The sequence below is a fragment of the Schistocerca piceifrons genome, chromosome 1 (assembly GCF_021461385.2).
Source record: "Schistocerca piceifrons isolate TAMUIC-IGC-003096 chromosome 1, iqSchPice1.1, whole genome shotgun sequence".
In the NCBI taxonomy this organism is placed as follows: Eukaryota; Metazoa; Arthropoda; class Insecta; order Orthoptera; family Acrididae; genus Schistocerca; species Schistocerca piceifrons.
The window spans coordinates 188,279,762-188,307,434 of record NC_060138.1 but is presented as its reverse complement, the minus strand read 5'-3'; the positions used below and the strand labels follow the sequence as shown (position 1 = coordinate 188,307,434).

Sequence of the window (27,673 nt, the reverse complement as noted above, 5' to 3'; positions counted from 1 at the left end):
TGGTTAATTAGTTAACTCCGTGGTGTATGATTTCAACAACAGAGGACAGCCTTTAATGGTCACTTCCATGACATTATTAATCACTCATGAGGCTGCAAATGCATCCAGGGCACAAAACCAGTAGGGAGAACCCACTGTAGTGAATTGTGTGCATTTGCAGCTTCGATACTGATTGGAAATGCCAAAGAAGCAATCAATAACAGCTGTTCCTTTCTCTAGAGCTCAAAAGAACTGACACTTGGCACTGAAGGCATGTTTATTATGGATACCAATGTACAGACAGAACAGAAATGACCTTCTGAATATACAGTGCAGCCATTTATACAAACACTGCATTTTCCAGAATGATGGTGTTTATGCAGACAGCAAATATTCCAGAATATACAAACATTACAAGCAAAAGATATTTCAAGAACCTTCTAGAAATGATAAAAACAAAATAACAAATAATAGTTTATGTTTGGATCTGGATTGGTGACTACCGGCACACCAGCTAGCGATGCCAACCACTATGCCACATTTCGTGCCCAACAGAAGAAGGGATCGGTTGGTAGGACATGTCCTGAGGCGTCAAGGGATCACAAATTTAGCATTGGAGGGCAGTGTGGAGGGCAAAAATCATAGAGGGAGACCAAGAGATGAATACACTAAGCAGATTCAGAAGGATGTAGGTTGCAGTAGGTACTGGGAGATGAAGGAGCTTGCACAGGATAGATTAGCATGGAGAGCTGCATCAAACCAGTCTCAGGACTGAAGACGACAACAACAGCTCACAGCAATGTGAGCCAGAGAACTATAAATGTTCCCTCATAGGGAATGTATACAACCCCTTATATTTACCTGCCCTCTGCTAAAAGTGAAATCTGATGCACGTTTCATTTCATTTATGGACAGTAGCATCTACTTCCTCATTCACTGACATTGTAAAAAAGAGTACATACTTACAATAAGCTTTACCTTTTGTGAACACTGAAAAGAACCATAAAATTCAATTGGATTAGGGAGGATTTTGAACTGAATGTGGTTTTTAACAACTAGGTATTAATACAAGTTCAACTCAGGTGCATGGGGAAAAGGAGCAATGTGGGGGAGGAGATGTGCTTCACCTCCACAAACCAGTAATTGCTGCTAAATGCAATTTTCATGTTTATGTGAAGCCATATGCATAGGCCTACACTTCTGTGCCTGCTTGCTTGTTGTATTTAAAGGTTCCAGAGGATTGTTGTTAAATGAGGACTTCTGTAGAGTGAATTCATAGAGTGGTTTCAATTTGGGAGGATCAGAGCTTAGTACTCCTTTGACCACCAGTATTTAGTTGCTATGTGATTTCCCTTAATTGATGAAAGCTGAAAGGCACATTTCCTTTTTCGTACCCAGTTTGAGCCTGTGTTGTGTGTCTAATGACATTGTTTTGTTGATGTGAAAAGAAACGTTGCTTCAATATGCTTGTAGTTTCAGTGTTCTTTCCTTCATCTGCTCTGTTTTTGTTGTTGTTGTCGTTGTTAACTTCTCAGATGTTAAAATTTTCTCTCTTGCTGACATCTTTGTTGGTGGTACTTCTATGTATAACTGCCCCTTTTTTTTATGTAAGCTATGGATTCCTCCATCTGTTCACTGCTAAATCACTACTCTGGGAATATTGAATCAAGTAAAGTTAATGCTGTCTGCCAAAATACCATAGAAACCTGAAGAAGAGCTGTATACAGTGCCTCCTTTAAGGACTGTTCTTTACTTTCTCGGTGAAAACTTGTGGATCGAGCCTTAGCGTGTAGTGTTAGGCCTACAGTTTCATCCCCTGCTGTGAGATGCATTATTAGAGGCCACTAAAATTTAAATGCCTGCCTCCTTAGCCTCTGAGAATGTATCTTGCCATGGGAGATGAAATGTTACGCAGAAAAATATACATAAGGCTGCAAACTAAGTCCCAAAACCAGATGTCACCAAAGAAGAAGAGAATATCTCTTTTCACTCAGTGCTGTTCATACCTGCAATGCATCAGCCTAATTATTCATCCGAGCTATGATATTCTGGAGCAGACTTTGAAATCTACTCACCTTGCTTATTTTTTCTTCACATCACACTAAGGGGCCTGGTCACTCAACAAATTAAACACTGGACTCACATTCGGAAGGACGACGGTTCAATCCCGCGTCCGGCCATCCTGATTTAGGTTTTCCATGATTTCCCTTAATCGTTCCAGGCAAATGCTGGGATGGTTCCTTTCAAAGGGCACGGCCGACTTCCTTCCCCGCCCTTCCCTAATTCGATGAGACCGATGACCTCACTGTCTGGTCTCCTTCCCCAAAACAACCCAACCCACTCAACAAACACAACCATGGTATTGTAGGCAGGAATCATGTTGCTTGTAAATCTCTTTATGTGTTGTATGGATCTTATCCACATCCTCACTGCAATACTTACACCATGTACTGTGTTAACCACCATCTATTCCAGCTTCTTTCCTGATAATAATTATTTCATAACAAGGCTACCTACATTTGAGGTGACCCATGTTCTCTACTAACTGAGAAACATCCAGTGTTTAGTATTTTCATCTCACTGTCACAGACATTACTTAATTAGTTTCTCTTTTCATCTCTCTTTTAAATTTTGTGATTTATGTATACATCTTTTGTTTCCATTAATTTTTCCTTTATTACCGCCTTCTTTGCTTTGTACTTAATGTTGTCCATCTTTATCTCATATCTGTTTCTTTATCACCCCCCTTCATTGCTGTAGTATGCTTGCAGTTTCGTTGTTCCTTCCTTCATGTGCTCTGCTGCTGCTGTTGTTGTTCTTGTTGTTGACTTCTCAGATGTCCAAATTTTATCTCTTGCTGACATGTTTGTTGGTGGTACTTCTACACGTAACTGATGCATCTGGTAAAAAGTGGTATGTACTTGAACTGATATGGGAGAATACATTTTGTGCTAGAGGCACCTACAAAGTAGGTGATGAACTAACTTATTTACTGGACATCTGTATAACTGACATGCTATTGATATAAATTTTTGATTTTTGTATTTGTAAACAGCATACATTTATGGCCAGCACTTAGTGCTCCACTTAGTGTAAAAATGATGTACTCTCACAAAATTTGTTGTGATTTGCACAGTAATCCACATATACAAGACCATATTTTAGTGCTGATACATTGAAAAGTGAATGCTTAAAATTCTGAAGTGTACTGAGTTATTCATGAAGTGTAACAGATTTTTTGGATATTAGTAAAAGAAATTATTCTTAAAGAGATTATGTCACAGGTGGTGTAAGATGTAACACTTTACAAAATAGAGAGCCCCATATAATCATAGTTTTGTTCAGGTTACCATAACTTCTCAATCTTTTCCTATTATTCATTACAAACATGTGTTCATATTAGATACTTCTGTTTCAGGTTAAACCAGCACTGCATTGACACAGCATACAATTTTTACAAGATGGCACTGACAAGGCAGTTAACTAAAGGAAGAAAAAATACTCATGTTGTAGCGGCTTGTGTTTACATGACTTGCAGAGTTGAAGGAACAGCACGTATCCTTTTAAAGGTGGATTCATGTGGCATTTAAATTTCTTTCTAATTTTTATCTACCTTGTAAATATATGGTATAGTTTCGGGAGATGTGTCAACAGTGTGAATTACTTTATATAACACAGAATACTGAGAAGTGTTACTGCTGTCTAGTGTGCATGTGTGGATTCGTGTTATGAATACCCCTAAACACCCCCCCCCCCCCCCCAAGTATCTTCTAATTGGAAGTTGAAAATTTAATTCCAGTCATTTGTTTTTTCAGGGAGATGAAAAGATGATAATCTTAAGGCAGTAAAACAAGGGAATGCAGGGGGTGATTAAAAAACATCCCAACCAAAGGAGTCCAAGAGACGTTGATGCCTAAGGCTTGGTGAGGATGGGTGTTGTCATGCAACAAGCACACTTATCTTGTCGTCGTTCTCCTCCATTGGTTTTAAATGCTCCTTTTGAGATTTTTAGTGTCTCACAATATGTTATGCATTGATGCCTCTGCCTTCCCCCCCCCCCCCCCCCCCCCCCCCCCAAGGTAGGAATTCAACTGAAATGTTGTCTTTTCAGTCCCAAAATGCTGATACTATATTTCTTTTGTCTAAAATAGTAGTTTTAAAGATTTTGGCAGTTGGAGAATTGGTGTGATGCCACTGTAATGACTGTCTTTTTGTCTCAGGTGTGCAAAGAGCCACGCAAGTTTTATCTCCAGTCACAATAGAGCTCAGTAAACCCTCATCTTCTAATTCACATCATTCAAGAAACTTGCAGGTACTGTTACCCAATTTTACTTGTGCTGCTCTATCAGCTGTTGTGGGACCCCATCTTGCACAAAGTTTCCTGTATCCATAATTTCTCTGAGTGTCTCATATAAAAGAGTTCTGGAGACTTGAGGAAACATTGCAAGAATTTCATCAACTATCAACTGGTGGTATTCACAAACAGTTTCCTCGTTTTTTTGCTCCAACTCATTAATCAAAGTGGAAGGTCTTCGACTCCTCTTTTCATCATGAACATTTGTTCTGACTCCCTAAACTACTTAAACACACATATTCCATTCAAAACACCCTTTGGCGTAAACTGTTTTGATTCATGATAAAAATTTATTAGGTGTTGTTCCTTCCTCGCGTAGGAAAAGAATCACAGCACGTAGCTTGCAACTGGCAGTAGTTCTTACCGTTTCACGTGACAGGACACTAAAAAGTGATTTTACATACTGCCATCTTCCTGATCTTCCTGTGATGCTCACTCCCATCAGGGGATTCCCCCCCCACCCCCCCCCCACCCGCCCCCACATCCCCCTACCATTCAGTGTCTCGAACTCTAAAAAAACAATGTGACAGCCTGTTACAGTCACATTATACTCACTTTCTGAACATGCTTCATACTTGAGTAGCCAAGAATGCTTCCCTTTGGTACATCACACTAAGAATACTGTATGATGATTTTGCTGATGAAATCTGCACTTAGTTTTTTTGTGAAATGGTTTGGCACAAAAAAATTTTCAGAAGAACATGAATTTAATGATAATTCACTCAAACTATAAGATTCCAATTTGTATATCAATACTGAAGTTGCAGAATCAAATGACTGAAGTGGATTTTGAAATGAACTTGGAGCTCGTATTATAGAAAGAGAAGAGGAAGCAGGTGAATATCAGATGGGAATTATAATAATGCAAGAAGAATTTTACAGGACACTGAAAGATCTAAGTGGAAACAGGGTACCTGCAATAAATGACATTCCTTCAGAATTACGGAGATCCTTCAGGGAGACAAAATCATTCCGTCTTGTGTGCAAGATATGAGAGAAGTGAAATGCCCTCTGACTTCATGAAGAATGTTGAATTCCAGTTCCAAAGGAGGCGTGTGCTGACAGGTATGAATACAATTGAACCATCACTTTAGTAAGTCATAATTGCAAAATATTCACACATATCATTCAAAAAACTAGTAGAAGCGAACCTTGGGAAAGATCAGTTTGAGTATCGAAGAAATGTAGGAAAGTGCAAGGCAATACTGACCCTACGATTTGTTCTAGAAAATAGGTTGGAGAAAGGCAAACCTATGTTTATAGCATGTATAGAGTTAGAACAAGCTTTTGACAATGTTGATTGAATTATGCTCTTTGAAATATTGAAGGTAGCAGTGATAAAATACAGGGAGCAAAATATTATTTACAAATTTTACAGAATTCAGACTGCAGTTATAAGAGTCAACAGACATAAGAGGGAAGCAATGGTTGAGAAGGGAATGAGACAGATTTGTAGCCTATGCCTGATGTTATTCAATTTGTTCATTAAGCAAGCTGTGAAGGAAGCAAAGTAGAAATTCAGAAACGGATTTGGACGAAACAACTTTTCATTTAAAGAGATGGTGACTGACTTATGCAGTTTTGTTAATTTTTCATACAATCGCTTTTCATGAAATAATTGTAACCTGTTTTGGCCAACAAGGACCATTCTCAGATGCTACAGGCATCATTTGGTCAACAAACGTTTGTGGTTTGTCAGACTGTATATATAATTTATGTTCAGGGAGAAAAAAATAAAAGCTTTCAAGTTTGCCTATGAGATTGTAATTCTGTCGGAGGCAGCAAAGGACTCAGAAAAGCAATTTAACAGACTGGATAGTGTCTCAAAAAATGTTACAAGATGAACATCGACAATCATAAAATGAGGGTAATGGACTGTAATCCAATTGAATTGGGAAACACTGGAGGAATTAGATTAGGAAATGAGACTCTAGCAGTGGATGAGTTTTTCTATTTGCAAGCAAAATAACTGATGATGGCCAAAATACGGAGTATATAAAATGCAGATTGGCTATGATGAGAAAAGCATTTATGGAAAATGCTGAGTTTATTAACATGTAATATCAATTTCAGTGTTATAAAGTCTTTTCTTCCATGAAAGTGAAAAGTGAGCAATAAACAGTTCAGATGAGAAAGAGCAGAAACTTTTAAAATGTGGTGCTACAGAAAAATACTGAATATTCTACAGATGGATCAAATAACAAATGAGGAGGTACTGAATTTAATTGGAATAAAAAGAAATGTATGTCCCAGACTAACTAAAAGATGTGATTGGTTGATGGGACATATTATGAGGCATCAAGGAATTGACAGTTTGGTAGTGGAAGGAAGTTTCGAGGGTAAAAATCCTAGAGGGAGCCCAATATTCAGAAGAATGTAGGATGCAGTAGTTATTTAGGGACTAAGAGGTTTGCATAGGATAGATCAGTGTGGAGAGCTGCATCAAATGAATCTTCGGACTGAAGACCACAACAACAACAAATGCATGTACCAGTACCCTTGTGTTTCTTTAATAAAATATACATTCAGTTAAGAAAACTAATAAATTATGAAACAGCATTGCTGCCAGAACTTACCTTCAGGGGACAAAATACATACCATAGTACTGTTGATGTACACACATATGAAAGTGACACACTACCTACCTTTTGGAACAAATAGTTCCTTCATTGCTGAAGAGAGAGGGGGTAAGCTGGGAAAGGTGAAAAAGGAAGGGCAGATCATTCAGACCCCATGATGAGTGAGACTCACCACCCAACAGGACCAATAGTTCCAAAAGCTAAGTGGTACGTCTGTTTTACCTTTACATGTATCTACGGGCAGTGCTGCTCATTTCACCTGCTGAAGAGAATTACTGGCCAGCAGTTCTTTCTTGTAATTTACTAAAATATACATTCATAATTTGTAAGTATGGAGTACTGTTGTTTAGAAATTAATCAACAAGTTATATTTAATTTGCCATGTATTGAATATTACAGAATATTATTTTGGATTTTGTTTTATGTTCTGCAATGCTTGACTGCATAGTATGCCTTCAGTATCTTTATGATGAATGCAACTTCAATCACATAAAAAACAGAATTGTTTTGGATAGAAAAGGTTATTTAGTTTGATTTTTTTCGTAATTATTTCATTTAATTTTGTACACAAAAAATTCTTAACCTCGTACTTCAGATGTAATCAATGCTTGATATTCAAGCTTACATTTAATTTCCCTGTGTCTATAATAAAGCATTTTCTGTAACCTGAACAAAATATTTTAAATTTGTCTTCCTTATTTCTTTGACAATGTACAATCCTTGTCTGTACTTATAAATGTCATATTATCCTGTACAACTCACACTGCCAATTTCAGCTTACTGCCTTCATCAGAGATTGTATTTGTTTATTTTGTGTGGGAACATTCATTGAATCTTCAGTGCAAATATCATCTTCACTACACATCACAAGATTTGTACCAGCTACACAGATTATGAAATCGCTGTTATGGAACATTTTGTCTTCTAATTCTCTGTCTTCTACCGTGAATTCTTTTTTTCCACTGCACATCTAACTTTAATATTAATATTTACATTTGTAGTATAGCAGCTAACTTTCTTTCATGGCTATCTGAAAGCAAAACAACTTTGCACTTGTTGTTGTGGATTTTATAGTGAGTTGCTATTTTCTTTTTACTGTCAATGAAATATTTGTTGTTGACGTTAATGCACTCATTAGGCCTGAAGACTCGTTGCTCTTGCTGTAATCTTTACATAGTGTGTTACCCTTGTTACTTCACTTTATTTAATTAGCTCCTAGAACTTAGTTATATTTTATCAATGTAATTCTTTTTCCATTTCTTAAGACTTGTGAATTAAATAAGGGTAAGGCTGAGAAGAGAAAGAGCAGCTAGCTGTTGAAGGTACGTCATAATTTTGTGTATTATGAGCAGTCATCTCAAAGTTCCTCTCAAAAACTGTTGTGGAATGTAGAGAACAGTGTTTGATTCCTTCGCAATAACACTTGATGGAAACAGGTTGTAACTGACAGTAGTCAACACAGACCTCTAAATAACATGAGTCAGAGTCATAATAATTGAAGTGTCTATACACATCTTTGCTTGTAGACCCCTCACCAAATAGTAGAAGTTTCAGACTGTCAACAGGCACACAAAAAAGAATGAAAACTTTGCTAGCTTATGCGAATCCTTTAACTAGTGTGCAAACAGATTTCCCACACCATATGCTCACATGACCCTAATCCCCCCACCATCTGAAGAATCAGCCGCAAAGTGACGTCCCCCTTATTACCCTTTGTCAACACAGACTGGAGCTCTAAATCCAGTGATGGGGCAACTGATGGTTTTAGCAATTGATTGGCCAGTGTATTGTGTTTTCATCCAGTCAGTTTTTTCAGTTGACTGAAGCAGCTGAATGAAACTAACCTCTGTAGGGCACCAGGCATATGAATGTTTCCAATCAGTCTCTAGGTTTGTGTGATTTCAGTTACATACTTGTTCAGCCTTTTTGGTTTTATTTGAACCATGACTAGACATATCAACTTTTAGGGAGACAAGTAACATATTTCAAGAAGAGGTGAGTAAAAAGTACATTTCTAAAAATGAAATATTTTCAAAACTTACATATTTATTTGCTTAAATATGATTTTTTCATGGTTCTAACATTGAATATGGATCTTTGGTTGGTTTTAAAAGGTTGATAACTGTTGCCCCATTATAAACTTACGTTTATGTAAATGAACAATTACTGTTTACTTAAATTTATTGAGGCTCTGTCCCCCTCTTTCCACTGGATTTCTCCCATTGCCCATAATTCTGTATTGGTAAATGTTGAGGTGTGAGGTGATGTGAATAGAAAGCATATAAAATAATTTCTTTTAGTTGTTTGGTGTCTTAATCTCTTGCCTTTTAAGCATATATTGTCCTCTGTGGTAAGTATTTCTTTCACAAGAAATATTTGGCATCATTCATTAATTTTCATTGATTTTTAATTAATATAATTTCAGAATATGAATCACCTTGCAGATGCTACACATCACATTGAATTTATCGTGAGGATCACTTTTTATTCAGTCAAATGATTTCTCCTATTACCACACCATTGAATGTTGCAGCTTTTTGATTGGGACAGTGTTCACTATTAAGTAAACACCTGTTCATAAACATGGTTGAATAACTGAACTAAAAGCCACTTATTGGCAATCAACAAAAAACAAATATCAGAATGACAGTGACAGTGATGAAAGGTGATAAAAGAGTGCTGTCAACAATAACAATGAAACGGTGCCAAAACAATAACTTTTTTTCCTTCTTGTTCTTCTTCTATTTTTGTGCATCAGTGCAGGTCGGTAGGATTATTAACAGATTTGGAATGCTTAATTTAAGGGGTGGTCAGATGCCCTTCCTGGTGCCACCCCATTACCCTCCTCTGCTATGGGCTATATGTACCCCAACTGTCTGCGTGTGGATGTGAACGAAAGTTTTGTAAACATTTGCAAATAATGTAACTGATGTGGAACTTGGATACCAGCCCTGTATTCACCAAGATATTGCCAAAAAACTACATCCAGTGTAGTCGGCACACTGAACCTCATTGAAAACCTCTACCAGGTGGATTCGACCTGGGGCCAGCACAACTCCCTGTCCCGGAAGTGGCACTTCAATATATGCTTCTATCTGGATACGAAAAAGGAAAAAAAAAAAATTGAATGTGTCCACTTAGAACTGAATTCAGCAGGGGTCAGACAACTCCAATTGTAGTTCCCAGTGGTCTAGAAGGGGTGTGACCATGGTTACAACCTGTTTACTGTGATGGCCTAAAAAGCAAGAGATTAAGACACCAAACAACTAAAAGAGATAGACTTTACTGTAATTTTGAAGTACTAATCACTGAATGTGAAAGGAGCTTCATCGTGCCCGGGAAATGCTATATGTGCTATTTTCTGGAGGCTGTTAAATATAAACAGATTTGTGTGCGTGTATATGATTTGTATATACATAGCCATCAATGCAGTTTTCTGCACAATAAATTTACCTCCCACACAAATAAATGACTGAATAAATGTTTAAGGGATAGACTCAAATGATTTTTAATTAATGGACGTCGTCAAACATTTTCAGTAAAGCAGTGTACCTTTGTTCTGCAGGAAATCCTAAGGAAACTTTTATGCTCAACTTTGTACTCCCAATGATAGATCAGCTTAATTAGTTACATGTCAATTGCATCTGGAACAACTTCATCCACAACAATATATTAATGAGTTTTAAATGATAAAAAGAAAAATCATTCAGTTCAGTATGTAATTAAATGATCGTATATAATACTTATTTTCACTTTTGTGTACCTTTAAGGTGTCTCTTCACATACCCCCTGGGTAGGGTGACCACTGCTTAAATTCATATGTGAAAATACTACAGACTGGTTTCATTCAGTACAATGAATGGATATCTCAATCAACTAAAACATTGAAGAATGCCTGGCTCAACCATCAGAATAACGACATAGTGGTTTCACTTGAAAAGAAAGAATGAATAAATCAGTCAATATGCAGGACTATGATGGACTGCGTCAACTGTTTTCATACAGTTACTATCAAAGACTAGTTTCATTCTAAAGAACTAAATGAATTACAATCTGAGCAATATGCAAAACTACAATTAATTGAATCAGCTGTTCTTCTATATAGCTTTGATAAATTTTTCTCCACTTAGGAAGTAAGTAAATTACCAAATTGATGTCTAAAAAGTGTGTTGCCAGATACAGGTTGTGAGACATGAACCAAACAGAATAACATTATAGAAAACTGTAAAAATATAAGTTGACAGAATGCTTAGAGAATACTTACCTGCTTAAGGTGAAATTCCGGTAATGCCCATAGAGACACACACACACACACACACACACACACACACACACACTATTCCTAGGTTTTGGAATTGTTTATTCCTTTGTCAGAGAGGAAAGAGGGATATGTCTGGGAAAGTTGGAAGGGATGGGCAGCTCACTTGGACCTCAGACTGAGAGGGACCCACTTGTTGCGAAGATTGCGGAAAACAAATACTATAGAAATTTACACACTTTTTAGACCTCTGGTAAATTGCATGTAAGGTAGATGTCTCTTATAACAGCAAAGTATATTAATTATAGTGAATTTTACTGTTTTCAGTCTGAAAACTAGCTTGATGCAGTTCTCCACACATGTCTATCCTGAGCAAGCATCTTCATCTCTCAGTAACTACTGCAACCTACATCCACTTTAATCTGCTTACTGTATTCAAGACTTGGTTGCCTTCTACAAATTTTAACCCCGCACTTCCCTCCAGTACTAAATTGATGATTCCTTGATGTCTCAGAATGTGTCCTGTCAACAGATCCCTTCTTTTAGTTAAATCAGGCCACAAATTTCTTTTCTCCCTAATTCTATTCAGTACTTTCTCATTTGTTAATATTTAGCATTCTTCTAGAGAACTACATTTCAAAAGCTCTTCTTGTCTGAATTACATATCATGCATGTTTCATTTTCATAAGACTCATTTCACTATCGTGGTTAGAGTAGTTTTCTTGAGACTTGGTACTTACACTTTTTTGTTTAGTATTCTAATGAGAAGCTCCTCATTATGTACTGGTCCAGATCCTGAGTTGAGGGGAAACTACCTGTTGTGTATTTAGTTCACTGAACATAATTGCAGCCCACGCAAAAAAACTGCAGTTCATCAATAGTCCATAAATACTTCAAATGAAATTGTAGGCAACTCTCCAGAGCTGAAGCATGAAAGGAAGGGATGCAAGTACAGCAATGGAAAATCTGAGATAGAATATTAAATATGTATATGAGGCTGGGTCATTACCCACCAAGTAATAGTAGCATTGAACAGCAGATAGATATGTAGAAAGGTATGTTTACCAGCTAAGATTTGATAAAATCCTTAATCATAAAGCTCTCACACAAAAGTGTGTGTGTGTGTGTGTGTGTGTGTGTGTGTGTGTGTGTGTGTGCCAAATTTTCTCACATGTGTCAGTAGTTCCGTGCACACCACCAGAGTTGCTGGGTTTATTCACACGAAGTGCAGATCTTTTATTCCTTGTTTTTTTACATTTCGTATGTTAATTATTCTATGTTTTTTTTTTTATTTCTCTTCCTCTAGTGTGTGTTCCTTTTATATGCCTTTAGTAATGCTAGCAACGAGGCGCTCACTGACCTCGACTAGACTATTGCACATTACTATAATCGTGAGGTCTGTATTTTAGCGCCACACGCACAAATAAAATTCCATCATTTACTTTAACGTATTCTGGCATATTCACCATTTCTGTAGCAGGCATGGCAGAGTTGCAGGACCTAATTCATTTATACTGCTGTTAAAGTGGTGACCTCAACGTGATCTGGCCTATCTGCACGTAAGTAAAACCAGTAAAGAATGAATGAGAATAAAGCGGCTGCTAACCTGGCAGTGTGTAGACAAGTCGTGAGGCTACCTGTGTTCTGGCCACAAAATGAGGTGCTGTGGTTTGCCCAGATAGAGGCAATTTTTTCTTGTTCAGGCATTACCACAGACACATGTAAAGTTGCATTGGTGGTGACGTAATTGGAGCAGCAATATGCGGCAGAAGTGGAAGAAATCATCATCACACCACTTGAAGGGAATGCATACGAACGGTTGAAGACGGAACTGATCCGCCGCATATCTGCATCATAAGAAGAGTGTATCCATCAGGTACTAACTCAAGAAGATATTGGAGACCGAAGAGTGTCACAGTATCTGCAGTATCTTAGAAGCATAATTGACGCTGGTACTGTACCCGATCATCTGTTACATACAATCTGGAACAGTTACTTACCTCCATCTATCAAGGCAATTATAGCGATGCAGTCAGAGATGTTGTTAGAAACCATGGCAGAATTGGCTGACAAAGTGCTGGATGCCATCTCACCCATGCCTATTGTAGTATCAGCCATGCAGTCCGCAAGTACAGCCACCATGGTGGCTCGAGCTGAGTGCAATGCATTAGCGGCAAAGGCCAATCAACAGACGCAACTGATCAGCCAGCTGGCAGTGTGTTGCAGTATTGGTGGAGATCGCAGCCAGACAAAATGCAGAAGACACTCCCACAGGAGGGCTGCGTCCCGCACACCTGTGCCATCACCTGATGCACAGGACATGTGCTGGTACCACCAGCATTTTGGGGAATGTGCATACTGCTGCACCAAACTGTGTGAGTTCCCAAATGCCAGCAGCAATTGAACATAGGCACTTTGCCCAACTGCTGACCAACATCACAGCACCTATTCAACAGCGATCAATACATCGGCTGTAAGTACTTGATTGATACTGGCTCTGACTTGTGTATTTACCCAAGTAAGATGCTACATCAGTGCTGACCAAGTATGTCATTCTGCCTGGCGGCCGTGAATAACTTGCCTATTGTAACAAACGTATCGCTCACACAGAATAGAGCTGGATCTTGGCCTCCGCCGTGCGTTCATTTGGAGTTTCATGGTGGCAGATGTGGCAGAGCCAATAATAGGAACGGATTCTTGGCGTACTATAACCTTTTGCCAGACACGACCAACACCCGCCTTGTAGATCAGACCATCGGGCAAACGGCCGCTGGTTTCCAGCGTCAGACATCCACCCAATCTGCCTGGCTGATTACCACCAGTAACGATGAGTACACCATGCTATTGAAGGACTTTTCAGTATTAATAAAGCCACTGGGAATAATGAAGAATGTCGGGCACAACACTGTGCACTGCATCAAGACATCTGAGGGGCCGCCAATCTCCTGCCGACCATGACGACTGGCACCAGACTGTTTGAGGATACCAGGTGTACCGGTATGAAATGAGCGTTAAGATACAAATGTGTCGATAGGGAACATTTGTTGTGAACGAGCCTTAATTTTGTTTTCTTTGGTTGGTATGACATCTATGAAAGATATTTAGTATACATCAAGTCATGGAACAAACAACATCATATGTTTTCATCGTGTTAACAATGTCAAATTTTGTACCATAAAGTGATGATTTGCGGAAAGCATTAATTTTTTGTTTTCATTTGAAAAAAAGTGCTGCAGAGTTGCATTGAATGCTTGTCGAGGCATATGGTGATCATGCTCTATCTGAAGCAACATGCGAAAGATGGTTTCAATGGTTCAGAAATAATGATTTTGATGTAAGAAATGAAGAACGTGGAAGACCACCAAAAAAATTCGAAGACGCTGAATTGCAAACAGTATTGGATGAAGATGATACTTTGAGTCAGAAGCAAATGGCAGCAATGCTAAATGCTGCACAACAAACAATTTCTGACCATTTGAAAGCTATGGGAAAGATCCAAAAGTGTGGAAAATGGGTGCCACATGAATTGAATGAAAGACAGATGGGAAACCGAAAAACCATTTGTCAAATTTTGCTTCAAAGACATGAAATTCAATTTTGCATCGAATTGTTACTGGCGATGGAAAATTGATTTATTTTAAGAATCCTAAATGAGAAAAATCATGGGTTAATCCAGGACAACCTTCAACATCTTTGGCAAGAAGACAATGCTCAGTGTTTGGTGGGATCAGAAAGGTGTGGTGTATCATGAGCTTCTAAAACCTGGTGAAACTGTGAATACTAATCGCTACAGACAACAAATGATCAATTTGAACTATGCATTGATTGAAAAAAGACCAGAATGGGACAGAAGACATGGCAAAGTAATTTTATTACACGACAATGCACCTGCGCACAAAGCAAAACTGGTTCAGGATACAATCAAAACACTTGGCTGGGAGCTGCTACCCCACCCGCCATATTTACCAGACTTAGCTCCTTCCGACTACCATTTGTTTTCATCAGTGGGACACGCATTGGCTGAGGAACACTCCGATTCCTACGAAGAAGTCGAAATTGGGTGTCTGATTGGTTTGCTTCAAAAGACGAACATTTCTTTTGGCGTAGTGTCCACAAATTTCCAGAAAGGTGGTCAAAATGTATAGAAATCAATGGTCAGTACTTTGAATAAAATGTTTTTACTTTTCAATTCAAAATTAGTGTTTCATTTTCACAAAAAAATGCTCATTTCATACCGGTACACCTGGTAGACAAGGCCGAGTCTGATAACATGATCAAAGAGGGCATCATGTGTCTGTCTGACAGCCCCTGGTTTTCACCGTTACGCATTGTCCCCATAAAGAGTGGTGCATGATGGCCTTGAGGGGATTACAGGGCACTGAACACTTGCACAATACCTGACAGGTACCCGATACCTCTGCTCTGTGACTTCCGCTACACGTTGAGTGGTGCTTGTGTGTATAGTGTATTAGATTGCACCAAGGCATACACACAGTTCCGGTGGCCAACGAAGATATACCAAAGACAGCCATTATTACACTGTTTGGCTTATTTGAAAGCAAATGTATGACTTTCGGTCTCTGGAATGCTGCACACACATGGCAAAGGTTCGTTGATTCAGTGCTGCGAGGCCTGTCTCTCTGTAACACTTACCTGGATGACGTTTCGGTCTTCTCAGCCTTAGTAGAAGAACATTGCCAGCATCTCATCGAGGTTTTTCAACAACTAAGCGAGTACAAAATTGTGCTGAATGTGGCGAAGTGCATCTTTGGACATTCACAAGCAGACTTCCTAGGCCACTGCATTAGTCCTTCAGGCTCGCTACCATTGCCGGACAAAAAAGTGGCTATCTGCCAGCTGCCCCGGCTGGCCACATGCAAGGAATTAAGACGCTACCTAGGGATGCTGAACTTTTATCAGCAGCATCTGCCGCATGTTGCTGCACTGGTGGCCTGAAGGCTAAAAGCAATTTGACTATTACCTGGATGGATGACATGAAGGCAGCATTTGAGAAAACAAAGCAAGTGATAGCGGATGCGGCATTGTTGTCACATCCCGAGCTGAATGCACTGTTGGCTGTGGTTGTAGATGTGAACCACACAGCGATAGGTGGCATGCTTCACCAACATGTTGGTGAGGTCTGGCAGTTGCTAGCTTTCTTCTCTAAAAAGCTGACCGTCTTACAAAAGAAATGGAGTATGTATGCCCGCAAGCAAACTGCTGGCGATGAATGAGGCTGTCAAATACTTTCATTCTCATGTTGAGACTCACACCTTCATAATGTTTACAGACGACAAGCCACTGATATTTACCTTCCAGCAAAATAATCTGAACTGCTCGCCGAGGCAACACAATCAGCTGCTGTACGTTGTGTATATTAAATTTTCCCAAATAATTTTCCCTATAAGAAAGCAGAGAGCTTAAATAGACATAAAATTTACATACCTATCTAAAAACCAATACAGTGAGTTATATGTCAGTATGAAATAAGCTGGGCAGCTTTTTGATCATCTTATCAATGTATGAATTCAGTTTTAGTTCATCACACATTTGGTAATCAAGTAATTATACTTAGTGAGTTTCATTGTGTATAGTAATTAAATACTTGATGGATTGATATGGTGTGTAATGAATGAGCTGCACATTCAGTTGTTGAGTGTAAATGAGTTTGGGTCCATGGTGAGTACTGTTATATCATGAGAAGTTTTTACAGTTTGTTGGAAGGATTTTAATTCCCATCCTAAATCATTAATGTCAGGGAACAGGTACAAGCCAACTATAAAACCTTTGATAATCATCATTTTACATCAAACAGTTAAGAGTTAAGTTTTCTACCCGAAGTGGTGTCCATTAATCTGACTTGCTTTCTTTTATGGAGCTAAAACTCCAGCCCTCGTATTGTTTTATTTTTTACAGAATTATTGGCCGTGGGTTGATCACAGGAAATATTAATAGAATTGTTTTTCTTGTTTAGCACTGCAAAAACATCATTAATGAGAATATCTTTGCCATTAGTTTTGTTATAAACCCCTAAAAATACTATATATATTTTGTGCATTATTTTCATAAGATTGTTGATTCCATCATACACTCTTATATCAAGCACTAATCTCCCATCTGTATTCACCTCAGTATAAACAATACACTGTGTGACAGCTCACTCAGTCTTCCTAATGCAGTTGAATCCTTAACATCTTGTTCAGATATGTTGATTGATTTCAGTGATGTGCTTCAAATTTGTGTGTATGAACTGGGACGTACATACCTCCGATTGTCACAAGCTTTGTGTATCAACATTCCATCAATGGGTGAGTAGCAGTGCTATCGCTTTTGGTGGTGGTTGTGATGCTGATGACAATTTCAATACTTTCTGAAGGGGCTTCTTTTATAAATTGATTTCTTTCATTTAATGCTCTGTCAGTTTTGCATATTTAAATATATCCATACAAATCAGTGCATTTCTCCGGACTTACTGAGTAAATGCCATGTGAAGTTCAGCAGTGTTTCTTCTAGAATAGAGATCCCAACATCACTAGTGATGGTGCATATTCAATCACTTTTGCCTCTTCTTTAACTGAAAAACTTGATATGAAAAAGGACACACAGATTTTATACATACTGTGACACTAGTCACCATCACAGTCCTAGTAGTCAGAGAGAATGAAAGTAGAAAGTGAATTCAATTCATCCATGTGATAAGTTAACTCATTTTTTCAGTCAGCAAGGTGGGGCCAACATGATTTCATACATTTGTGTTTCAGCAGAACATTCTAACAGTTGATCTGTTTAATGTGAATTGGACATATAGTCGATAAATTGGATTTATTAAATCAAAACCCTTTATCAAAGATTAGACTACAGGAAAGGATATATTCCTTTGTTGGAAAATAATGCAGTTGATACCATTATTGCATTTGCTTCTACTAAAACGTAGTATGATTGTAGTCTGGATGTTTAGTGTTTCGATCAATCATTTACAGGACCTGAGATACTGCTTAATCCATGAAAATGCAATTAATATACTGGGTGATTCTGTGATTATGTTACTAACTTTCAGAACAATAGAGAAGAGTAAATGTATCTATTTGAGGTAAGGGACTCTGATCTGGAAATGACCAAGTCGAAAGTTACAAGCAAAAATTGTACTGGTACTTCTGACAGTGGACTATATTTTTCTGTGATATTGCCAATAAATTAGCTAAATAGTGAAAGTCAACTGAGGAAGGAAGACAAGCTTTCTCTTATATTAACAATTCAAGTACCCTACTTAAAAAGGAATTACCGCAAAGGATTTCAGTTTGCAACTTCCATTGTTCGGTTTATAGTATAGATATCATGAAGAAAGCTGTCCTGCCATGACACTGGCATATCACTCTGTTATAAAGAAAATTAGGAGAAGAGGGGCATAGTGACAGTAAGGTCATTAAAACCCAAAATCTAGCTGAGTTGGAAATAGGGAGACCAGTGGATCAGATGTGGACTTGTTGTTGAAAACATCTTGGTCTTCATCCGAAATCACTTGAATCATTATGGCTGGAACTATGAATCCTTCATCTGACAAACATGAAACCATTGTTGTAACCATTCAGCATGAAAGAAATGTTGTATGTATGTATCACCTCCTGTTTCTTGAATATGTACCTAAACTTTTGATCCAGAAGTAATGTTCATCTGGGTTTTAAGTCTTGTGTGTTGAATACATTGACAGGGTAGAATGTTTTGCTTTTGCACCTATTTGACATGGTGTTAATTGTGGATTAATTTTTTAGATCAGCATTTGTCAGCAACGTCTCCCAGCTTCCACAGGCATGAATAATCACTTTTAAAAAACACCACTCTTCCATTTTCTTGTGATGGAAAATCAATCATTTGTTCACATTGATGGGCTCTAGATAAGACAATGTTATGCAAACTTTGAATGAGAGAGGTATTGATCTATAGTTTCAGATGGCCAGACTGTGTACAAACATCCTTGATTATAGCACCAAATACCCCCCCCCCTCCCCCCCCCCCTCCCCCCCATTGTCTTATCGAGAGAAGGCATGTAATATTTCCACTTGTAGGTGAGTTTATATGATATCACCAATGAGGTGTCTGATTGACTCATGTATCAGTGCTAGAGAGGCATTTGGGAAATTTACATGGAATGTGAAAATTAAATAATTCACTGTGATATTTCCACATAAATTAAAAAAACAAAAATCAATAGTATCTTTATACAGAGTGGAATAAATAGATATCACCCAGTTATAGCAATAATACGGGACAAATTTAATCAAAATTGGGCTAGTTTATGGGTACAAATTTTTGAAGGGAAAGGAGAATTAATAAGAAAATAGAAAGTATTAAGTGGAACAGAAATAATGGAATTAGCAAAGAGTGAAGGCTACGTCACATCGTGCAGTAGATAGTAAATAATGAGGAGGCACAAAACAATAAGTCGAACATTGTAGTGTAGCTTTCAAATTTGCGTGCTTATCTAGAGTATTGAATGACTTCATGAATGGTCATGTTATGTACTGAATATGGGTGTAACTTTTTTTGTAAATTGATTCACAGACATGTTCTTACTATCCCTCCTTCATGGGGACAGGTATGGGTCTTTCTGGTAAGACTGGTATGCTACTCTCAGTATCAAAATTTTTCCTGTTTTCTGGAATTGTTAGTTTAGTTTCATGCAGAATTGTAGCTGTTTTTGTCTCTTTTTCTTCACATGTAATGTTTTGGAGATAATGGCAAAGCAGTCAGTTTTTGCAAGAACAATTGACACTCAAGTTTGCCACAGTTCTAATTTCAACATCTCTTAAGCTTCCCCTTTGCTGACTGGCTTCAACTTATTTTGTGGGCTTGTGATAAGCATACTTTATTTGATCAAAAGTATCTGGATTCCTATTAGTGGACATTAATATGGTGTGTACCCATCTTTTGCCAATATGATGGCTTTAACTTTGCTTGGGACACTTCCAATGAGGTGTCTGAATATCTGTCTAGAAATAGCAGTCCATTCTTCGTCAAGAGCTGAATCCAGATTGACATTCTGACTCATTCCTGACATTCTGACTCATTCCAAAGGTGTTCCATGGTATGCAGATCAGGACTGTGGCCAGGCCAGTCCATTACAGGAATGTTGTTGTGTGCAAACCACTGCCAGACGCAAATCCTGTTTCGTTCCCACATGGTACAGTGTGATTCATCACTCCAAATCACTCATTTCCAGTCATCCACTGTGCAGCAGCATCATTCTTTACACCACCTCAAGCGTTACTAATCACTGATTACAGAAATGTGCGGCTTATGAGAAACTGCTCAACTATTGTTCTCCATTATTATAACTCCCTATGTAAAGTTATTGTACTAGCTGGACTGCTGGTAGCGCTTCGGAACTCACAAGTAATTCCTTTCACTGATTTAATGTGATTTTTGCAATGATCAGTGGTCTCTGTCCGTCAGTACATACTTGAGGTCAGCCTGGGCTTGGTTTATCTGTCGTTCTTCCTTCGCATTTCTGCTTCACATTCTCATGTCAACAATCAACTTGGGCAGCTTTAGAACAGTTGAAAGGTTCCTCATGGATTTGTTACTCAAGTGACATCCAATGACTAGTCATCATTTGAAGTCACTGAACTCTCCTGACTGACACAACCTGCTGTTTCTGCTTCTCTACTGGCAATACAATAATCTCCACCTCCTTTTATATTGGCAAGTCCATCTCCCATGAAATCTAGTGCAATTCTGCTTTACAAAGAGTTGTCCAGATGATTGGAGAGTGTGTTCTTGTGTGTTTTACCAGGTGAATAACATGCATCACTTTGACAGTTTCTCTTTTAGGAAACCACATAACTGATTGCACTACTGAAAGGAATTTTGAATTCAAAATGAATCATCTCAACTGCAGGAAGAAAGTACTGAAAGGAATCTTAAATTCAAAATGAATCACTTCAATTGCAGGAAGAAACCAGCAAAACATTTGTAGAAGTTTTATTTATTCCTTCCTATATTGAACTTCATTGACAGGTTTTCTCATTGCTCAAATAACTATAGACCTGACAAGGAAAACTTCCCATTGCAACCCCCCCCCTCCTCCTCCTCACCCCTCCATCCCCCTTTCCCTCAGATTTAGTGGTAAGATGGCCCAGTGGATAGCCCGCCAAAAACTGAACACACACACAGCATGAAAACACAAAGAAGGTGTACTGAACTCTGAAAAAAAGGAAAATAGAAATGGTGAATGGTCCAAGCGTAACAAGTGCAATATCAATCATTATTCGACAGCCGTGCCGTCATGGTTAGGTGGTCACGGTGTTGAAATGCAAACCGGATGAGCCGTGTTCAAAACTCTGGTGTGCCCTATTTTATTTTTTCCCCATGACATTTTGAACTGTCTATCCCATCATATGAGTGTTTGTTCTTTTTCTGTAGTCTTGGCAATTGTCATACTATACATTGGTTGTACAATATGAGTAGCATGGTAAGAATATGTTACCGTCACAAGTAAATGTGACGAATAGTGAGAGCAGGTGAGATGCCACATAGATGTCCCACAGAAATGAGAACAACGAATAAACAGGTGTAAACTAAGTTACAACAAAGGAATTCAAGAGTCAAAACTTCCAAAATGGAAAGCATCTTCAAAAATGTTAAAAACATATGTTTTGACAGAAAAGAGAGAAACTGTGTGATTGTGAAACTGTTGTGTTAATTTGTTGCAACTTATGTGACAAACTATTATGTTTTTCCTTTATTTACTTGAGAGTAGAGATTCGTGTCATATGACACACATACTGTCACTAATGTGTTGACACACCAGACATGTTTTCTGGCGGAACATTCGGTTGATTTGTCACCTTGTCATCAAACGTTTGTGGTTCCCATTCGAAAGCCACGTCCATTTGGCTGCTAATAGAGAAGTTGAGCAAAATCAACTGTCATTATAGGTCCCTTCCTTACACCTTACCATTGCAAGTGGACATTACAGCATGACACAAATTTGAATATAGCAAACAGCGGAAAAAAAAAATTAAAAAAAATGATGGGCTCAAGGGAGATTTGAACACAGCTTGCCCGCTTGGCAATCCAATACTGTGACCACTTAACCATGACACCGTTGCTCTTTTAGACTGCTTTATACTGCACTTCATGTTCTTGGACCATTCACTGTTTCTATTTTACTTTTTTTCACAGTTCAGTACACCTTCTTACTGTTTTCATGCTTGATCTGGGTTCCGTTTTTGTTGGGCTTTCCTCTGGGCCCTCTTACCACTGTATCTGAGGGGGGTGTGATGGGGAGTTTCCCTTGTAAGTAAGAGATTCATGAACATATAATAGGGTAATAAACAGAGAATATGATTGAAAGGTCGTGAGTATTGATTGTTATCATTGTGACAAATGCAAAATAATTAATTTCTTTAGGTATTTGAGACCAACTAAATATGCCATCACAGAAAGGCATGTAATTTTGGAGAGATTTGGGGAGAATTCCTGTAACACAATCTTTCTGCGAGGAGTGTGGATCATGTGTGCACTACATATCAGAGTTTCCTGCCCAGGTAGCTGATAATCTGTGGCCTGCATGCAATGATTTTTTATATTAGATAGCTCTCCACCTAATCCATAGCCTTAGGAGACCCCAAAGTATTTGTATGGTACACAAAATGTATTTGCTGTTGCAAATATGGACAACTGTCAGCTATGCAATGGAATGACAACAATGAAGATTTGTACCTGACTGGGACTCAAACCCAGATTGGTTAATTGACTTGGGGGAAGGGGACCAAACAGTGAGGTCATCGATCCCATCAGATGAGGAAAGAATGGAGAAGAATTGGTTGATTTGGGTGAAGGGACCAAACAGTGAGGTCATAGGTGCCATCGGATTAGGGAAGGATGGGGAAAGAAGTTGGCTCTGCCCTTTCAAAGGAATGAGCCCACCATTTGCCTGAAGCAATTTAATGAATTCACGGAAAACCTAAATCAGGATGGCTGGACGTGAGTTTGATCCATGGTCCTCCCGAATGCTAGTCCAGTGTGCTAACCACTCCACCAACTTGCTCAGTCAAACCCAAATGGCGGTAGCCTTATCATTACACTGTCTGAGCATGACTCAGGCCAGATCCAACCTTCCATGTGTCATCAACCATGTGTCTACACCTGCAGTCATACATCTATTATGTATATTCTCATACAGGGGAGACCTTGTAATTGAAAGTTACTTACTCATGATAATCGGGAAATCCTTGTAATTGAAAGTTACTTACTCATGATAATCGGGAAATCCGGGTTCGAGTCCAGTTTGGCACAAATTTTCATTGTCATTATTTCATTATACAGCTGATTGTTATCCACATTCACAACTGTTAATACATTTTATGTATTTCATAACAGCTGTAGTTGCCGCGTAGCCTGTTCCTTTGGACACGCATGCTTATCGAAAGGAACATTTCATTGTACTTCTGAACATCACAGGCACTGAAATATCAACTTTGTAAAATACCCAAAGAAATGCCCCTCCCCCTCCCCCACTCACACGCACAGACCAAACTATTACAGTTCTAGTGATCAACTGCCAAAGCATTTGTAACAATATGCCACAGTTTCAAGCATCTGTATTCCTAAAAAGCAGTGTAGATCACATTGTACTAGGCTTAGAAAGCTGGCTTAAACCTGAAACTGATAGCAATGAGATTTTTGGGCTAAATCTAAGTGAATCAAAAGGACAGGCAAATAAGAATTGGTGTGTTGTATTTTTGACAGCAGATAAGAAACTCAGACCTGCAAAGATAGAAATTGAAGCTGGATGCAACATTGTGCAAAACTTACAACGTGTGTTTTTTAAGTAAGTACCGTTTTGAAATAAAAAAGAAAAAAGACATGCGAAGATATCTCAATAATTTTATTTTCACATGAAAGCCTGTACCTTAATCTTCTTTTCTACATAATTTCCGTCAATATTGAGGCACTTTTCATAACATTGTACCAGTTTTTGAATACCCTCCTCATAGAGGTCTGCCACCTGACTTATTAACCACTGCATCACCACTGTTTTGACTTCATCATGAAGATGCTGACCGCCCAGGTGTTTCTTCAAGTGCAGGAACAGATGGTAGTCACTGGGCACAAGATCGGGGCTGTATGGAGGATGATCTAGAGTTTCCCATCAAAAAGATGTGATGAGATCTTTGGTCTGATTTGCTACATAGGGACGGGCATTGTCTTGCAGCAAAACAATGCCCCTGCTCAACTTACCACATCTTTTGTTCTGAATTGAACAGTGCAGATTGTGCAATGTCTTACAGTAAGCTGCTGCATTGATTGTCTCATTACAGGGCAGAAATTCCACAAGCAATACCCCTTTTCTGTCCCAAAAAACTGCGCACATGATTTTCCGGGTAGAAATTGTTTGCTTAAACATAATTTTTCTGAGTGAATCTGAATGCCGCCATTCCATGGACTGTTACTTTGATTCTGGTGTGATGTAGGCCACCCATGTTTCATCTTGCAGAAACACCTGGGTGGTGAGCGTCCTCAAGACGATGACGAAGTCAAAACAGTGGTGATGCAGAGGTCAACAAGTCAGGCGGAAGACTTCTATGAGTAGGGTATTCAAAAACTGGTACAACGTTATGACAAGTGCCTCAATATTGATGGAAATTATGTAGAAAAGTAGATTAAGGTATAGGCTTTCATGTAAAAATAAAATTATTGAGATATCTTAGCATGTCTTTTGTTAATTTCAAAACGGTACTTACTTAAAAAACATGCCTTGTAGTATGAGAATGGTCATAAACTTATAACTGGACCTTTCTGTTGACCACCAGATATACTCTCAGCTGTAACTGAAAACTTCAGAGAAAACCTCAGTTTCCTAGTACATAAGTTTCCCAATCACACTGCCATCATCAAGGCAGACATTAATCATCTAGCAATCAGTTGGGGTAGTGTCATTTTTCTAGTAAGTTGCCCAATCACACTTTCATTATCAGAGCAGAATTTAATCATCCAACAATCAGTTGGGATAGTTACAGTTTTGTAAGTGGTGGGCATGATATGATATCTTGCAAAAATGTATTAAATGCTATTGCTGAAAATAAATACATCAGATAGTTTGTAAGCCCACTCTTGCTGGAAATATATTAGATCGAAGGCAACAAACAGATATGACCCCTTTGAGAATGCCTCTGTTTAAACTTGTATCTATGACCATGAGGCAGTTGAAGCAACAAAGTACAAAGGGCAACTACAACAAATACAAAGATTGAAATGTTCAGTGAATTACAGAAAGATGCAACAGTGTCATGCCTTAAGGAGGTATTGATCAGTGGCTTTGAAAAACAGCTGAAGTCACTAAACTTGAACAAAGCTCTAGGACCTGAATAGATTCTATACAAGATTTCTGGCCTATCCTTTAATCACAGTGTACCATCTGTTCTGGAATCATAGAGTGTTCTGAGTTGAAACGTAATGGTATATCTTGAACAGAATGATCTCCCCCCATGCTATCTATCATAGATTCTGAAAACTTCAGCCATGTGAAACCCATCTTATGCTGTTCTCTCATGATATTTTGAAATCCATGGATCAAGGCAATCAGGTAGATGAAGAATTTCTTGACTTCCAAAAAGCATTTCACTCAGGACTACACTTATGATTATTATCAAAAGTACAATCCAATGTGGTATTTAGTGAAATTTGTGACTGAGTTGAGGAATTCTTGGCAGGGAGTACACAGCATGTTATCTTGGATGTATAATCATTTCAGATGTGCCCCAAGGAAGTGTGTTGGGACCCATCCCCAAGAAAGTGTGTTGGGATCCTTGCTCTTCATGTTTTATATTAATGACTTTGCAGACAGCATTAATAGTAACTTCAGACTTCCCCAAATGATGTGGTTGTCTGTAATAAACTACCGGTACCATTTGAAAAAAGATGCACACATTTTCAGGCAAATCTTTAAAAGATTTCAAAATGGTACAGATATTTGCTACTTACTTTAAATGCTTAAAAATTTAATATGCTGCCTTCCAAAACAGGAAACTTATAAGGATATGAAATGAATGATCACATCGTCTGTCTTAGGTACAGCAGATGACAGTGTTAGTTTCATCGGCAGGTTACTGGGAAAATGCAGTCAGTCTACAAAGGAGATTGTTAACAAAATGCCTAAGTAACACATCTCAAAATGTACGGTAAGCATGAAATGTAGGAAGGGGAAGGAAAGGGAAAGGATGGGTGGGAAATGTGATGTCTAGCAGCACAGGGCATTGTGATAATGTGTTTTATAAATGTGTGGGATCCATACCACGTAGAACTATATTGTGTCTGCAAACTGAACAATGAGCAGGTGAACTCCCACTTTCCCTACTGGTTGATTCACAAGGAGTGCCTAGAGGATAATGAGTTATACCGACTCTTTCACTGCACACCTTTTAAATCACTGGCGATGTAATACACAAACTGGCCACGAGAATGTTCATTTTACACTAATTCACTAACACTACATAGAATACACAAAGTAGTATGTAATTTAACCAACAAAAGAATCACACATGAACAGAATATATCTCCATCTACGTCAGTACTCTGCAATTCACACTTAAGTGATGACAGATGATTCATAGAACCGCGTTGACTGTTTGTTCACTGTTCCACTTTTGAATTATGTGTGGAGAAAAACGAACCCCACAATCTTTGTATGCAGGCTCTGATTTCTCTTATTTTATTACAATGATCATTTCTCATTTGGTAGATGGGAGTCAATAAAATACTGGAATATTTGGAGGAGAAAGTTAGTGATCGAAATTTTGTGACAAGATGTGGCCACAATTAAAAAAAAGACTCTTTTGTTCTATTGGTTGCTACCCCAGGTCACTTTTTGTGATAATACAAAACAAGCTGCCCTTTTTACAACTTTTTCAGTGCCCTCCATTAATCCAATCTGGCAAGGATCCCATGTTGCACTTCAGTTGTCTAGAAGAAGGTGCACGAGCATAGTGTATGCAATCTTTTTATAGGATTTGTTGCATCTTCTAAGTGTTCAGCCAGTAAAATATGGTTGTCAGTTCACCTTCCCAACAAATTTTCTTTGTGATGGTTCCAGTTAAAGTTGTTTGTAATTTTAGTCCTAGGTATGTTGCTGAGTCTACAACCTTTAAATTTATCTGATTAATCACATAATCAAAATTTAATTGATTTTCATTTTCACTCATGTAGAGGACCTCACACTTTTTATTGTGTGTGTGTGTGTGTGTGTGTGTGTGTGTGTGTGTGTGTGTGTGTGTGTGCGCGCGCGCGCGCGCACACGTGCGCGCGCGTGTGCCACTTTTTGCATCTTGCAGATGTCTTTTTTTTTATCTTCTTCTGATGACCTTACTAGATGGTGAATCACAGCACCATATCTGCAGTCTAAGAAGAGTGCTCAGATTGACTCCTAAATTATCTCTCTTTGGTTTCTATAGATAACTTCCTGTCAGTTACTATCAACTATCAAAAAATCTTGAATCCAGCCAC

General features: G+C 38.4%; 1 protein-coding gene across 2 annotated transcripts in view; it reads left to right on the top strand.

Moving 5' to 3' along the window:
- Positions 1 to 27,673, top strand: part of LOC124789919 (transcription factor IIIB 90 kDa subunit) — a 378,195-nt gene that overhangs the window by 47,304 nt on the left and 303,218 nt on the right. For both annotated transcript variants that reach the window (XM_047257442.1, XM_047257452.1), the window contains exons 3-4: positions 3,398 to 3,534; positions 17,374 to 17,478. In XM_047257442.1, coding sequence (XP_047113398.1) covers positions 3,398 to 3,534; positions 17,374 to 17,478 — 242 coding nt within the window. The remainder of the gene's footprint in view (positions 1 to 3,397; positions 3,535 to 17,373; positions 17,479 to 27,673) is intronic.